The following is a 17,823-nucleotide window of genomic DNA, read 5'->3' on the forward strand; positions in this document are numbered from 1 at the left end:
TAATCTCCGCCGGGGCCTCTTAGCGTCACGGGAAAGGAGTGCGCGGAGGTCCAGGTTCGAACCTGCAATAAATGACCCTTGCCGTTTGGCTTTGACTCTCGACTCTGGTGGTCTTGTGGAGGGGCCTCGCGACCTTGGGCATTTCATTTGGGGGCTCGTCCGGGATGCCCCCAAGCCCACCAGACATCAGGTCAACGGGTCATCGCTGACAACCGATCGGTAAGTAAGCCGGCTCAGGGTACCTTCTGTTTTGGGGACTAGGACAGTCCTGGCGGACGCGCTATAGGACACCTAGTCGGGCGTGGTTGGAGACGTCCACCACGACCCATCTGGGGCTGGCAGCCCATCTGAAGCGCGCACGCGATAACCTCCCCTTCCTCCTTTTACAGACTCCGCTATTGGGACTGCTCTTAATCACTTTTGTTTTCAGAGTAACCTTTTCTAATCAATCTCTTACAGGACCTAGACATGGGCCAAGCACAGAGTACCCCCCTCTCCCTCCTTCTCGCTAATTTCGGGGATGTAAAGTCCCGAGGACACAACTTCAGTCTGGATATCTGGAGAAGAAAACTAATTACCTTCTGCCGCTCTGAATGGCCAACTTTCGGGGTTGGCTGGCCCACCGAGGGTACCTTTTGTCTTCCTATAATCCTAAAAGTTAAATCTAGAGTTTTCTTGCCAGGAAAAGAAGGCCATCCGGACCAGATCCCCTACATCCTGGTATGGCAGGACCTGGTAGAAAACCCTCCTCCCTGGATGACCCCCTTTTTGTCATCAGGGTCATATAAGATCCTTGCGGCCCGACCAACTAAACCTCCCAAGCCTCAGACCCGAACTGCACCCATACTCTCTGACAGCCAAGACCTCCTTCTCCTAGACCCCCCCCCATATCAATCTCCTCCTGTGGCCCCACAACCAGTCCCCCTTCCTGCTCCTGGCTCTGCTCCTCTCCCCTTGGTAGAACCTCCTGCAGCCCCTCCCGGAGCGCCACCCAGGCCAGAACCGGAGGACCGAGAGGCAGAGGCACTACCGGTCCCCCTGCCCAATGAAAATAATTCCCAGGGGCCGGCTGGGCGCACTCGCGGACGCACTCAGCGCGACCCAGGGTTCCGCCATCCTGATTCTACCAGAGCCCTACCCCTGCGAGAAATAGGCCCTCCCGATGAGACAGGGAACCCCCGACTCCAGTATTGGCCATTTTCTACCAGTGACCTATATAATTGGAAAACCCAGAATGCCCGTTTTTCTGATAATCCTAAAGACTTGATAGCTCTTCTAGATAGCGTTATGTTCACTCATCAGCCCACCTGGGATGACTGCCAACAGCTCCTCCGGATCCTATTCACTACCGAAGAACGGGAGCGAATCCAGCTGGAGGCGAGAAAACTGGTTCCTGGAGATGATGGTCAACCCACCGCTAACCCTGACCTCATCAATGCAGCCTTTCCCTTAACTCGCCCCCCGCAGGATGATTGGGACTATAACACCGGAGAAGGTAGGGGACGACTGCTCATTTATCGCCAGACTCTAATGGCGGGTCTCCGGGCTGCCGCGCGCAAGCCCACTAATTTGGCCAAGGTATATTCAATCATGCAAGGTAAAACAGAAACTCCCTCCTCTTATTTAGAAAGATTAATGGAAGCCTTTAGGCAGTATACCCCTATGGATCCAGAGGCCCCCGAAAATCAGGCCGCCATTGTAATGTCCTTCGTTAACCAGGCAGCCCCTGATATTAAAAAGAAACTCCAGAAGTTAGAAGATCTGGAGGGCAAACAGATACAGGACTTACTCCGTATCGCCCAGCGCGTCTTTAATAACCGGGACGCCCCAGAGGATAAACAACTTAAAGCCACTGAGAAAATGACTAAAGTCTTGGCCGCCATTGTTCAGAAAGACCAAGAGGGCCCCCCAGCCACTCGACCTTCCAGGCGACCATTGGATAGAGATCAATGTGCCTATTGCAAGGAAAAGGGCCACTGGGCTCGGGAATGCCCCAAGAAAAGGCAGCCTCGCCCCAACCAGGGGCAATGGCAACCGAACGCCACCCCAGTCCTGTTTACACATGATACAAAGTAGGGGGGACGGGGTTCGGACCCCCTCCCCGAACCCAGGGTAACCCTACGAGTGGAGGGGAAACCAGTCCAATTCCTGGTGGATACCGGGGCACAGCATTCGGTCTTGGTTAAGCCCCACGGGAAAATTTCTAACAAATCCTCCTGGGTCCAGGGAGCTACGGGAGTTAAACGTTACCTTTGGACCACTCAGAGAACTGTGGACTTGGGCACGGGAAGGGTAACCCATACCTTTCTGGTCATTCCCGATAGCCCTTGCCCCTTACTGGGGAGAGACTTACTCACTAAAATGGGAGCACAAATTCATTTTCGGCCAGAGGGGCCAATCGTAACAGACCCTCACGACCAACCCATATCTGTGCTCACCCTGAACTTGGAAGATGAGTACCGACTTCACCAGGAACCACCCTCCCAAAATCAAGATATAGAGTTATGGCTTCAGCAGTTCCCCGAAGCATGGGCAGAAACAGGGGGGATGGGACTAGCCAAACACCGCCCAGCCCTATTCATAGAGATCAAACCGGGGGCAGATCCTGCACGTGTCCGACAGTATCCCATGCCCCTAGAGGCCAAGACTGGTATCACTCCTCATATTCGCCGGCTTCTTGACCTGGGGATACTGCGTCCCTGCCAGTCGGCCTGGAATACACCCCTGCTGCCAGTCCGCAAACCTAACAGTAAAGACTACCGCCCAGTGCAGGACCTGAGGGAAGTTAACAGACGGGTCATAGACATCCATCCTACTGTGCCCAATCCATATACTCTTTTGAGCGCCCTTTGTCCAGAAAAACAATGGTATACTGTGCTGGACCTCAAAGATGCCTTTTTTAGTTTACCCTTGGCGCCCAAAAGTCAAGAACTCTTTGCCTTCGAATGGTCAGATCCCGAGAGAGGTATAAACGGACAACTCACCTGGACCAGACTTCCCCAAGGATTCAAAAACTCGCCTACCTTGTTTGATGAGGCCCTACACGAGGATCTCAGTGAGTACCGGAGACAAAACCCCAATGTAACCCTTCTGCAGTATGTTGATGATCTCTTAATAGCTGCTGAGACCGCTGAAGCCTGCCTGCAGGGAACCAGAAACCTCCTACGGACTCTCGGCACCCTGGGATACCGAGCCTCTGCCAAGAAAGCACAGATCTGCAGGCCTGAGGTAACTTACCTGGGATACCTATTGAAAGGGGGGCAACGATGGCTCACAGATGCACGGAAGGAAACCGTCCTCCGCATCCCCAGACCCACCACGCCTCGACAGGTGAGGGAATTTTTGGGGTCGGCTGGGTTCTGCCGTTTATGGATACCCAAATTTGCTGAAATGGCCAAACCGCTATACCTAGCCACCAAAGAGCAGACGCCCTTTGAATGGACAGAAGAGGCTGAGCAGTCATTTCAGCAGATCAAAACTGCCTTGCTGTCCGCACCCGCCCTGGGTCTCCCTGATGTCTCCAAGCCCTTCCACCTCTTTGTAGATGAAAGCAAAGGCATAGCTAAGGCCGTGTTGACCCAGCCCCTCGGTCCTTGGCCCCGGCCTGTTGCTTACCTATCAAAAAAATTGGACCCAGTGGCTGCCGGCTGGCCTCCTTGCCTCCGGATGATCGCCGCCACGGCCCTAATGGTAAAGGATGCTGACAAACTAACTATGGGGCAGGAGTTACATGTCACCACCCCCCACGCCATCGACGGGGTTCTCAAACAGCCTCCCGACCGATGGATGAGCAATGCTCGATTGGTCCACTACCAGGGTCTACTGTTAAATCCCCTCAGAATCAGCTACACTCCGCCGCGGGCATTAAACCCTGCCTCCCTATTACCTGACCCAGATTTGGACTCCCCACTCCATGACTGTGCAGAGGTACTGGCCCAGATCCATGGGGTTCGGGAAGACCTACGTGACCAGCCCCTACCGGATGCACAAGTCACATGGTTCACTGACGGCAGCAGCTTTGTCCAGCAAGGTCAGAGGTATGCGGGGGCAGCAGTAACATCAGAAACAGAGGTGATATGGGCAGAGACTCTCCCCCCAGGGACCTCAGCCCAAAAAGCTGAATTAATTGCCCTGACCCAAGCTCTCAAGATGAGCAAAGGCCAAAAAGCTACCATATACACAGACAGCCGGTATGCTTTCGCTACCGCACATATACATGGGGCAATATACCGAGAGCGGGGACTACTCACAGCAGAGGGCAAAGACATCAAGAACAAAGAGGAAATCTTGGCCTTGCTAGCGGCCATATGGGAACCCAAAAAGCTAGCCATTGTACACTGCCCGGGGCATCAAAAACCCACGAATCCAGTCACCCGAGGCAACAATTTGGCAGACCAGACGGCTCGAAAGGCGGCACACACTCCAATACCATTACTTCCCCTGCAACTGCCGGATCCAGGCCCCCGGGAACTACCGCCCCAACCCGACTACTCGGAGGATGACATCAGATGGATGAGCAAGCTTCCTCTAACCCAGGTTAGAGACGGATGGTGGCGGGACGCTAAAAACAATATCCTCCTTCCTGAGAGACTAGGAACCCTGGTCCTTGAACGGATCCACCGTAGCACCCACTTGGGCGCCCGACGGCTACAGGATCTCATCAGGCAGACTGGACTTAAAATTAAAAATGTCTCCGAGAAGACTGAACGACTGGTTGCTGACTGTGCAGTCTGCCAACTCCATAATGCCAGCACCCACCCGCCAACCACTGGCATCCGGGAGAGAGGAAACCAGCCTGGAGCCTACTGGGAAGTGGACTTCACGGAGGTAAAGCCTGGCAAATATGGGTATAAATATTTACTGGTGTTTATAGATACCTTTTCAGGTTGGACTGAGGCATTCCCAACCAAGAATGAGACTGCACGAATAGTAGCTAAGAAGCTACTAGAAGAGATCCTGCCCAGGTATGGCTTTCCAGTTATGATAGGGTCCGACAACGGGCCAGCCTTCGTTTCTAAGGTAAGTCAGGATCTGGCTTCCATACTTGGGGCTAATTGGAAATTACATTGTGCATACCGCCCCCAGAGTTCAGGACAGGTAGAAAGGATGAATAGAACTCTAAAAGAGACCTTGACTAAATTGACCATGGAGACTGGCGCTAACTGGGTAGTCCTACTCCCCTACGCTCTGTTTAGGGTGCGAAATTCCCCCTATAAGCTAGGATTTACTCCCTATGAAATAATGCATGGTAGGCCTCCTCCTATCATCCCTAATCTAAAGACTAACCTTATCCAATTGGACCCAGAAAATAATCTCCTGTCTTCCCTCCAAGCCTTACAGCGGATACACGAGACAATCTGGCCCAAACTAAAAGAGCTATATGCAACAGGACCCCCACCTACTCCACACCAGCTCCGGCCAGGTGACTGGGTCCTTGTCAAACGCCATCGACAAGAGACCCTAGAACCCAGGTGGAAAGGACCTTACCAGATCATCCTGACAACGCCGACAGCCATTAAGGTGGACAGCATAGCTGCCTGGATCCATCACACGCACGTCAAGCCGGTGGACCCATTTTCTGACCTCATCAAGTCCACTAAAGCTGACGTCACCTGGACTGTTGACCGGAGTAAGAACAATCCCCTCAAACTGACTTTGCGCCGTACCCTCCCCCATGATGACCAAGGTACTGCTGATAGCCCTAATAATAGTCCTAACCCTCAACCCTCGGGCCACGAGGGGAGGATTCGGCCCTCCCCCCAATAAGAATACTTTAATACAACTACTATATGGTGCACCGTGCGAGTGCAGGGGAGGTACTATGGAGACTCCTGTTGTTCCCCGAGGGTATACTCATATGCAGGACTGCGGGGGCATAACTGCGTATCTTGTTCAGGAATATAGGGTTACCGGGGCCTCTCAAAACTGGCAATGCTACCATAAGCCTAAGCCACTTCCCCCTCGAGCTACTTGCCCCTGTTCTACCTTCCAGGAATCAATGCATAGCATGTGCTATTCCTCTTACCAGCAATGTATAGGGGCCAATAACAAGACTTATTTCACAGCCATACTACAGAATAATAAAAGCCCCACCATTAGTGATGATAATAAATACCTTCAGGCTGGATGCACTGGCACCCCCGGGACCCCGGTATGCTGGAATACCAGGGCCCCCACACATATGTCAGACGGTGGGGGGCCCCAGGACGCAGTGCGCCAGATAGAAACCCGAAGACAAATAGAAGAGGCCTATCGGCATCTGTACCCACAGCTCAGCTACCACCCCCTAATTCTCCCTAAGGTCGATCCCTCTGAATTGGACTCCCAGACCATGTCCATACTAGAAGCTACTTTTGCGCTTTTGAATACCACCAACCCCAACTTAGCACAGGATTGCTGGCTCTGCCTTCCTCAAGGACCGCCCCGCCCTATAGCCATCCCCACCTTCGCCAATTTAAATATCAGCGAACGATGTAACCCTACTTCACTCCCCGAGCCGTTCCCCATACAATTTTCAAAATTTTCAACCACCTTTAATACCTCATGCTTTGTCAAGAACGATTCCCTCTCTAACGCCAGTATTGACTTGGGAATCCTTTCATCCACTGGATGTAGTCAATATATCCCCGTGAACTCCTCCCTCTGTAGTCCTAATACCACTGTCTTTGTCTGTGGAAGTAACCTAGCATACACCTATTTACCCCCGAATTGGACAGGGGTCTGCACCCTGGCCACCCTTCTCCCCAATGTAGACCTGATCTCGGGAGACACCCCGTTGCCCATTCCCAGCTTTGACTTCTGGGCAGGCAGAACCAAACGAGCCATTACAGTCCTACCCCTCCTGGTAGGATTAGGAATTACAGGAGCTGTGGCCACAGGGAGTACAGGTCTTGGGGTCTCCCTTCACTCCTATAGTCAGCTGTCTAGGCAATTAATAGAAGATGTAGAAACTCTCTCTGGGACCATTCAGGACTTACAGGACCAATTAGATTCGCTGGCCGAGGTGGTCCTACAGAATAGGAGGGGCTTAGACTTACTGACAGCTGAACAGGGTGGGATATGCCTCGCCCTAAAAGAAAAATGTTGTTTCTATGCAAATAAATCAGGCATTGTAAGAAATAAGATCCACCAGCTCCAGGAAGACCTAGCTCGCCGCCGGCAAGAATTAGCGGATAATCCCCTTTGGTCAGGATTTCATGGGATGCTCCCCTTCCTCCTCCCCATCCTGGGCCCTCTACTATGCCTCCTTCTCCTCCTCACTATAGGCCCCTGTATACTCAGTAAAGTCATGAATTTTGTTCGCGAAAGAATAAATACAGTCCAGCTAATGATATTAAGAACACAATATCAGCCCTGCGAGGCCTCAGAAATTGAAGAAACGGAGCCTTGAGGACCCAAGATTGGCTCCTCTGGTTCATGAGAAAGGGGGGAATGAGGGGGCTATGTTCTAGTTTGGTGAGAATAGGACTGAGTAGACGCCCTGCATTCAATTTGTGCTTTTCCTGGAATTTCTTTTCTGTTCTTTCCGGAGGGGGAGGGCCGAAAAAAGGACCATTCCAGGGCGCGGCGCTGGGCTTGCCACATTTGGGAGCGCCGCCTGAAGTTGGGCGCACAGCCTCCCGACGCCCTGCCGTTGGGCTGGTGGAGGCCGCAGCACTGCTAGGGTTGTATCAGTCCTCCTGTTTGCACTATTTCTTTTTGCGACCATGGCCCCGCCTTAAGTATTTCTAATTAAGAAACAAAACCTCAGGAGACCGAAACTTAACCAGCCGCTCTCGCTTCTATAATTACGCCTGCTGACCCCCCCCCCCCGCAACCGTCCAACCAATCAGACGGCGACTAGTGTCTCTGTTTAAAAGTCAACCAATCGGCGACTAGTGTCTTTGTTTAAAAGTCAACCAATCGGCGACTAGTGTCTCTGTTTAAAAGTCAACCAATCGGCGACTAGTGTCTTTGTTTAAAAGTCAACCAATCGGCGACTATATTTGTACCGGTCTATAAAAGAGCTGTACTAATCTCCGCCGGGGCCTCTTAGCGTCACGGGAAAGGAGTGCGCGGAGGTCCAGGTTCGAACCTGCAATAAATGACCCTTGCCGTTTGGCTTTGACTCTCGACTCTGGTGGTCTTGTGGAGGGGCCTCGCGACCTTGGGCATTTCAATATGATGGGACATCACTGCCAATGATTAGGGTATGTTAATACAGCACAAGTGATTGACAAAAAGGAGACTGCATTTGGTGGGCCTGATCTAATCAGGTGAGCTCTTAAAAGGCATAGGTGTTTCAGGGGCAAAGGAGATTTGCAACATGATAGGGGAGGGATTTGATGCAAGGGATTTTATCTTGGCCAGCATTGAAATGGGGAGGAGGCACATGCGAAGGAATGTGAATAGCCTCTAGGAGCTGAGAATGGGCCCTGGCTGACAGCAGCTTCTCTAGAAATGGAGCCCTGGGTCCTACAACTGCCAGAAACTAAATTCTGCCAACATCCTGAATGTGCTTGAAAACAGATTCTTCCCAAGGGCCTCCAGAAATGAAAATTCCTGGTAGTATATTTTAAAATTCTGAGAGCTCTTTTATCTTCTCTGATTTCTGAAATAGAATCCCCATGGATTCTTTAGTGTTCATGGATGCAATGATTTGTTTAAATCTCTGATGATATAATAATAGATATTTTTAACAACCTTATTGTGGCATAATAAGACAATAATATGCACCCATTTTAGGTGTACGATTCAATGAGTTTTGACAAATGTATGCACTCTCTTCCCACAATCACAATCAGGTTATGAACTATTTTGATCACTACAAATTGTTTCCTGGGCCCCTTCCCAAATACCTCTGAGCCCCAGGCCCCAGGTAACAACTGGTCTGCATTTTGTCACTATGGATACGGTTTGTCTTTTGTAGAGTTTCTTTGGTTTTGGTTTTGGTTTTTTTTGACTGCCTCGGGTCTTAGTTGTGGCATGTTGGATCTCTCCTTGCAGTGCACAGGCTTCTCTCTAGTTGTGGCGCACAGGCTCCAGAGCGTGTGGGCTCAGTAGTTGCGGTACACAGGCTTAGTTGCCCCGCGGCATGTGGGATCTTAGCTCCCCGACCAGGGATCAAACCTGCGTCCCCTGCCTTGGAAGGGGGATTCTTAACCACTGGGCCACCACGGAAGTCCTTTTTGTAGAGTTTTACATAAATGGTATCGTTCAGCATGTACTCTTTTGTGTCTGGAATATGTTGCCCAGCATGTTTTTGAGATTCATGCATGATGTTGCAATTAACATTAGTTCAGTCCTTTGTACTGTTGAGTCATATTCCATTGTATGAATGTGCTACATTTGTCTATCTATTCATCTGTTGTGTATGTTTCGTTTGATTCCAGTTTTTTGGCTATGGTGAATAAAGCTGCTATAAATATTCATGTATGCGTCTTTGTGTGGACATACCTTTTTATTTGCCTTAGGTAAATATATAGGAGTGAATCGCAGGATTGTATATTAAGTATTTGGTAAATTTTGTAAGAAACTGACAAAATACTTTCCAAAGTAATTGTATCATTTTACATTCCTACTAACAATGTATGAGAGTTTAGTTACTCTGTATCTTCACCAACACTGTCAACCTTTTTTACTTTAGCCATTCTAGTGGGAGTGGTGGTATCTCAAGGTGGTTTTAATTAGCATTTCTATGATAATGGTATTCAGATCCTTTTCATATGCTCATTTCGTATGTCTTTGGGCAAATGGCTGTTCAAATGTTTTGCCCATTTTTATTGAGTTGTAAGCAATGGTTGTATATTCCATATATCATCCTTTGCCATATATATGTATTGAGAAAATGTTCTCCTGGGAATTCCCTGGCGGTCCAGTGGTTAGGACTCAGTGCCTTCACTGCTGGGGCCCTGGGTTGGATCCCTGGTTGGGGAGCTAAGATCCCGCCAGCCACGAGGCATGGGCAAAAAAAAAAAAAAAAAAGGAAGAAAATGTTCTCCCTTCTCACTTTTTTAACAGTGTCATTCAAAGGGCGATAGTTTTTAATTTTGATAAAGTCCAATTTATCAATTTTTTTTTATGCTTGTGCTTTATGTATAGCATACAAGAATTTTTTACCTACTTCAAAGCCATGAAGATTTTCTCCTGTGTTGTCCTCCAGGAGTTTGTATAGCTTTAAATTTTACATTTAATTTTTGATCCATTTAGAAATTTATCTTTTATGGCATAAAATAAAGGTCACCGATCATTGTTTTCCATGGGGATAGCCAGTTATTCCAGAATCATTCATCAAAGAAACTGCTCTTGCCCATTGAATTACCTTGGCAATTTGTTCAAAAACAAACAAACAAACAAAAAAAACAATAGATCAAATATGTGTGGGCTTATTTCTGTACCTTCTACTCTGTTCCGCTGATCTATGTCTATTTTTATGCCCATATCACACATCTTAATTATAATAGCTTTAAGTCTTGAATTTAGGTAGTATAAGTTCTACAACTTTGTTCTTCAAAATTTTTTGGTCATCTTAGTTTCTTTGAATTTCCATATGAATTTTAGAATCATCTTGTTAATTTCTACAGAAAATACTGTTATGATTATTGTTGAGGTTGCATTACCATCTCTAGTTCAATTTCAGGAGAAGTAACACCTTAATCATATTGAGTCTTCCAATCTATTGTTATTGCTGTATTCTCCAATTATTTAGGTCTTCTTTACTTTCTCTCAGCTATGTTTTGTAGTTTTCATTGTACATGTCTTGCACACATTTTATTAAATTTATCTTTACATATCTCATGTTTTTTATGCCATCGTAAACGATAATTTTAAATTTCTAATTTTTCATTTCTGGCATACAGAAATACAATTGATTATATATTGACCTTGTGTCTTGCAATCTTGCTAAACTCACTTATTATTTCTCATAGCTTTTTTTTTTTTTTTTTTTTTTTGGCGGTACGCGGGCCTCTCACTGCTGTGGCCTCTCCCGTTGCGGAGCACAGGCTCCTGACGTGCAGGCTCAGTGGCCATGGCTCACGGGCCCAGCCGCTCCTCGGCATGTGGGATCTTCCCGGACCGGGGCACGAACCCATGTCCCCTGCGTCGGCAGGCGGACTCTCAACCACTGCACCACCAGGGAAGCCCTCTCATAGCTTTTTTTTTGTAATTTGCTTAGGATTTTCTATGAACACAATCATGTTGTCTACAAAGCTTTTTATTTCTTTCTGATCACTATGACTTTCATTTATTTTGCTTGCCCTATTGGAATAGCTAAGACTTCTAGCCTAATACTAAATACAAGTAAGAAGAGTAGACATCCTTCTCTTGTTCCTGATTTTAGGGGGAAAGCATTTAGTCTATATAATTAGGTATAGGTTTTTGTTTTTGTTTTTGTTTTTTTTATAGATGCCTGTTATCAAGTTGAGGAAGTTGTCTTTTCTTCTAGTTTACTTGGAGTTTTTATTATAAATGGGTATTGAATTTTGTCTTTGTGTGCGTGTGTGAGAGAGAGTGTGTGCACATCTGTTGAAGTGTTTTGTGATTATCTCCTTTTATTTATGGGAAGGTTTTAATTTCAAATTCAAATTTCTTTACTTGAGGGAATTCCCCGGTGGTCCAGTGGTTAGGACTCGGTGCTCTCACTGCCACGGCCTGGGTTCAATCTCTGGTTGGGGAAATAAGATCCCACAAGCCATGCAGCATGGCCAAAATAGATACATAAATTTCTTTAATCGATATGGGGCTCTTCAGATTTTTCTGTTTGTTCTTGAGTCCATTTTGGGAATTTCTGTCTTTTGTATGTTTCAACTAAATTATCAAATTTATTGGCATTAAGTTGTTCTTAGTATCCTCTTAATATCTTTTTAATGTTTGTAGTGAGGCCTCCTCTTTAATTTCTCATATTGCTAATTTGTATCTTGTATCTTTTTGTCTTGATCAGTGCACCTAGAATTGTATCAAATTTATTGATTTGATTTTCAGTACAGCTCCCTCCTCCTTGGAACTCTACCTCACAAGATACAGCCACCTCTCTCTCTACAAACTTTACATCTCCTTGACCCAGTGGACTCTGTTGAGGGTGCCCCTCTTTGCACCCATCATCCAGTTATTTCCAGGTAGAAATCTGGGGCAATTGTAGCGCTCACTTCGTTTGCTTCCCTTCTTTCAAGGATCACAGTCCTGTCCTATCTAATGTTCAATGTCTGAAAAACAGTAGTTCCTTATATTTTGTACTATTTTCTAGTTTTTGAAGGAAGGAGATGTCCAATCCTTATTATTCCATCATGACCTCAAGCAAAAGTTCCCTTACTCTGAATTCTTAAGTTTTCTTTTGCTCCCAGGCTCTTCTATGATCCTTGTTAAGGCTTGTTTGTTTTGGTCTCTGGCTCTCATGATAGAGGCTTTCCTCAAATGTCAGTGCTCCTTGGATGTCTATATTAACAGTGAGGCTTAATAAAGCTGATCTAAAGTTCTACATGAGTGGATGGGGCTTCTCAGCTGGCGGGGCTCAGTTTAGGGTGATAGGTGGGGACCTGGTCTTTTCACTGGCAAATCAACACGTATCAGTATCCAACAGGTTTTTCTTTTAAGGATAGTCAGTAATCTAGGAGAGGAATCTGATGCCAGGATTATAAACCCTGCTGTTAAGATTTCTAAGAATCAAGCAGAGGAACAATTTGTGGTGGCTTTATATTTAGGAGGTAGATTTTTCTCTAAATTTCCCTCTTCTGAATGATATGATGTCTCACTTTTACCTTCTGCTGTTCTAAGACTAGGTCCTTTTGGTTTCAATCTCTTCTAAGAGTAAGCCTCCAGTCTAAGGCAGTGCAGAGCTGACTGGCTACGTGAGATAGAGGGGGGAATTTATGGAGTGTCTAACTCTTCGTTTTAAACTCTACCAATCCTCCTGTTTTTTGTTGTTCTCTCATTCTGCACTTCTGCATTCAGAGATCATTTGTGTCTCTAGTTCCTGAGATTTTTCTTGGGCTCTGCTATAGAAATTAGCTTGCTTTTTATTTGCTTTCTCCCCTCTGGCTTAGAATTTGTCTTTCCCTGGTCTGTTAAGTTAGTCACAATTCCTCCACTGACTTTCCCAGTTTCCAAAATGTTACATTTTCTACTTTGCTACTGTCTCCTATCTTCTTTGTCCTTGTGGCTTTATGCATTTTTAATATAAGTGAATAAACTATTTTTAGAGCAGTTCTGGATTTACAAAAAAATTGAATAGAAAGTACAGAGAATTTCCATATACCCCCTCACTCTCTACAGTTTCCCCTATTGTAACATCTTACTTTAGTTTGGTATATTTGCTACAATTGCCAATATTGATACAATATTATTAACTAAAGTCCACTGTTTACATTAGGGATTCTATGTGTTTTTTTTTCTTCTACTCTCATTGGGAAGAAGCAAGTTATATAAATGCAAGTGTTAAATCCTCATTGCTTAATAGAAGGTCCCCTATACAGCCTTTTGGTTACTCCTCTGCCTTTATTCTCCTTCATATCGCCAGTTCCGGAGTTATATGCATTCTGTTTTCCTCTCCTTTTCCATCTCCTAATCACTCTTCAACCCATTGCAATTTAACTTCTTCCCCCATTATTCTACTAAAATCAATCTCTCCCCAAAACAAAAACAAATTAATGCTTCCCTTATTGCTAAATTCAGATACATGTTACCTTATCACATTTGACTTTTTAGCAAAACATGACACTGTTAAACCTTTCTTGAAATATTATTTTTTCTCATCTTCCCAACTTAACATCTTGTCCTCCCGGTTTCCTACTACTTCTCTGCTGGTTGGTCCTTCACTGACTCTATAGTAGCCATTTTCCAAGATGCCTCCGATGATCCCTCCCCTCCCTGCCTCTTGGTATTCACATTCTCGTGTCATCTCTCTCATTGTCCTGGGGTGATTCCTTGATCTATGTGACAGTAGAATACAGCAGAAATGATGGTATGTAATTTCCAAGATAAAGTTATAAAAGGCACTGTATTTTCTATCCCCGCCCCCCATCACTCACTCTGGGAACCAGCTGTTCTTCATGAAGACACTCAAGCAGCCCTGTGTGTCCTGAGGAACTGATGCTCCAGCCAACAACCAGTAAGGAACTGACACCTGCCCACACAAGAGGAAGCCCCAGTTGAGCCTTCAATTGACCACAGACCCACCTGACAGCCTGATCCCAACTCATGAGAGACTCTGAGCTAGAACCACCCACCTAAGCTGCTCCCAGGTTCCTGACCCACAGAATCTTTGACATATTAAATGTTGATTTAGGCTGCCAAGTTTGGGGGTAATTTGTTACACTGCAGGAGATAACTGCTATAGTCTCCTTTGCAGCTCTTCTTTGTCCAGATGCCTGTAATTCTTCAGAGTTCCCTTCCTCCTCATACTGCATACTTGCCTTGTTAGATCTCACCCATTTCCCGAGAGGCACGTTGCCTTTAGTAACAATGTACCCACCCCCCCACTGTCATCTCATCAGATAAGCTAGATTTTCCTACTAAATCCTATCATTTCATAAGCCGTATGTTGATGAATCTTGAGTCTACATACCAGAATGTCTCCTGAACTTCAGACTTCCATATCCATTCACCTAACGGACATCTCCCTTGGATGTCCCGCAGTACCTCCACCCCTTCAGACCAAACCCAAACCCGAAGCCCTCATCTTGATTCACCACATATGCTCTTCTCCAGGCTCCCTTTTCCGGTTAGCAACCACTGCCTCCTGACGGGGAGACCCTGGGCCTCCCTGTCTCCTCCTCCCCTCCCGCACCTGCAGCTCTCAGATTCGTCCATCCGCTGTCACCACCCTGGCTCAGATTACTATGGTGGTTTTGTTTTGCTTCACCATTGCAACAGCCTCCTAACTTCTCTACTTCGAATACTCTGGCCTCCCTTCCAGTTTTTTTAATTATTCCAACTAGGTAATCTTTCTAAACAAGAAAATCTGGTGTGATACTGCCTTACTCAAAATCTCTCAAGAATTACCCTTTGCTCTTTGGGAAATTCAAGCTCATTTAGTGGTTCATGAAGTCCTGCATGGTACGGTCCTTTTTTTTTTTTTTTAAGCTTCTGTTCCTACTCCATCTTTATTGATTAAAACCCACTGAATTGGGACTTCCTTGGAGGCCCAGTGGTAGCTGAATCTGCCTTACAATGCAGGGGATGAGGGTTCACATCCCTGGTCCGGGAACTAAGATTCCACATGCCCCGGGGCAACTAAGCCTGCGCACCTCAACTAGAGAGCCTGCATGCCACCAAATACAGAGCCCCTGTGCTCTGGAGCCTGTGCACCAAAACTAGAGAGAAGCCCACGCGCCGCAACGAAGAGCCCACTTGCCGCAAGTAAGACCCCACGCAGCCAAAAAAACCACTGAATTTATTTCAGTTTCTCAACATTTTTATCTTGTCTTCTGGCCTGTACACATGCTGTTCCTGCTACCAGGAACATTTTCACTCCCTTTCTCTCCCCCCCCAGCCCTCTCATTTCCATAATTCTGTTTTTCTCCACATCCGCACTTATAGTAATTGCCTCTCTCTCTGTCTCTCCCCACCCTCGCCCCCCAGACTGTTTCTTGGGGTTCCATGAAGCGTCTGTGTAATTCACCACTATATCCTCTGGCGAATAGTCAGTGCTGCCCTCACATTTGTTGAGTGACATTATCAAACACCTCTCCTTTTAGCGCTCTCTCCCCACCACCTCCATGAATTTCTACAGCATATACTGAACACATCATTTTGCACCTAACTAGCACATTTTTCTTTTTCTTTTTTGGCTGCATTGGGTCTTCGTTGCTGCGTGTGGGCTGTCTCTAGTTGCAGAGAGCGGGGGCAGGCTTCTCATTACTCACAGTGGCTCCACTTGTTGCATGCAGGCCCTAGAGTGTGCGGGCTTCAGTAGTTGAAGCTCACGGGCTTAGTTGCTCCCCAGCATGTGGCATCTTCCCTGACCAGGTATCGAACCCGTGTCCCCCACATTGGCAGGCGGATTCTTAACCACTGCACCACCAGGGAAGTCCTGCACATTTTTCATTTATCTTATTGTTTTCTAAAATTGCTCAGTTAGATTTAACTAGCTCGCCACCTACTGCGGGGTCAGCACTGGACTAGTTGCAGGGCAATCGAAGGTCACCTTAATTTTCCTTCTAGAGGTGGAGCTCCTTGTGACTGGGTGGAGCCCAACCTTGGCCATCTTTACACTTTCCATGGAACACGGACCAAGGGGCTGGTGAAGTGGCGTAGTAAAATGAACTTTGGCCTGGAGATCTCAAATCTAGGTTCAACCCTTGCAACTTTGAGCAAGTTACCCCACAAATCTGAACTTATGCCCAGTTGTGATAAAGTTACAGTAAGTACACCTTTTAACCTAAGGGGTCACTGGGTAACTCAAATATGCTAAATCCTTATCTCCTTATTTGTCAGAGGTCATCAGTTGTTAGATGCACCAGTGATCTGATAGCAGATTTTGTATTTGTGTTGGGGGTGGGGTATGAGAAGCATGACGTTAATTGTCTACAACAATTATGAAATGCATTCTGATTTCATTATCATTAAAATGAAAACAATTACTTCTTTTTTTTTTTTTTTCTGCGGTACGCAGGCCTCTCAGGCCTCTCACTATTGTGGTCTCTCCCATTGCAGAGCACAGGCTCCAAACACGCAGCCTCAGCGGCCATGGCTCACGGGCCCAGCCGCTCCGCGGCATGTGGGATCCTCCCGGACCGGGGCACGAACCCGTGTCCCCTGTATCGGCAGGCGGACTCTCAACCACTGCACCACCAGGGAAGCCCACAATTGCTTCTTTGAATCACAGCACTATCGCATCTGTTGAAGTGCTCTGTTCAAGTGTTCTGAATATGGAAAACAATTGTACTATGAGCTCTGATAAGGGCACACTCAGATAGATACTTTCTGCATTAATGACTGAGTTGACTTTCCTCGTCTCTTGGTCATATCTGTTGAGGATTTGCTCTGATTATGATGATGACTGAAAATTTCAAACACACTTAAACGTGAGAGCAATGAATTCCCATGTACCCCATTATCCAGCTACAACAAAAATCAGTACAGGGCCCCTCTTGTTTCATGTGTATCCCTACTCAGTCCCTCACCCCACTCCACAAACACCCTCCTCTCCCATGGATTATTTTTCAAGCAAATCTAATATAATATCACTTGTAAATACTTTAAAGGCATATTGTCCAATAGACATTTACCTCTCACTGTCTTCTAATCAGAGATAAACTAATTTTTTCCTAGAGGTGTTTATAAGCTTAGTATTTCATTGTGTACTTTCCCTGAAAGGTCTAATTAACCCAGCTGAGAAACACACACCTCATTAAGCAGACCCCAGACCCACAGTAGTTGCTAAGGGTGGGAAGTTAGTCTGCAAGTCACTACTTGGGGAGTGGAAATGTCATTGGTTCCCACATAACTGAATATCTTCCAGTTTTAAAACCAGTTCTTAAGGCAGTAGGCAAGATCAGGAATGGATTTGGGTAAACAGTGGAATTTTTTTTTTTACTGTTGTTAGCTTGCTGATTTCTTAATTTTTATTTTGTCTCCATGGGTTTAATCATTATACGATATGGTTCTTTTTTAAAATAACTTTTATTTGTTTGCACTGGGTCTTAGTTGCAGCATGCATGTGGGATCTAGTTCCCTGACTAGAGATCGAACCCAAGCCCCCTGCATTGGGAGTGCAGACTCCTATCCACTGCACCACCAGGGAAGTCCCTATATGATACGGTTCTAATGAGAGTATGTTAGACCATTATAGACATTAAGTATTTTCAGCAGATTTTTAAATTCAGAGCACATTTTCTCACCATAATG

General features: G+C 46.4%; 1 protein-coding gene across 1 annotated transcript; it reads left to right on the top strand.

The window, feature by feature from the left end:
* Window positions 1-468: 468 nt before the first annotated feature.
* Window positions 469-6,084, top strand: LOC138414182 (uncharacterized). Its single transcript, XM_069541056.1, is given in 1 exon segment — window positions 469-6,084. A coding segment is annotated over 1 exon segment (5,298 nt). The 3' UTR covers window positions 5,767-6,084.
* The last annotated feature ends 11,739 nt before the right edge of the window (window positions 6,085-17,823 follow it).

Source organism: Delphinus delphis, chromosome 10 (assembly GCF_949987515.2).
Source record: "Delphinus delphis chromosome 10, mDelDel1.2, whole genome shotgun sequence".
NCBI lineage: Eukaryota > Metazoa > Chordata > Mammalia > Artiodactyla > Delphinidae > Delphinus > Delphinus delphis.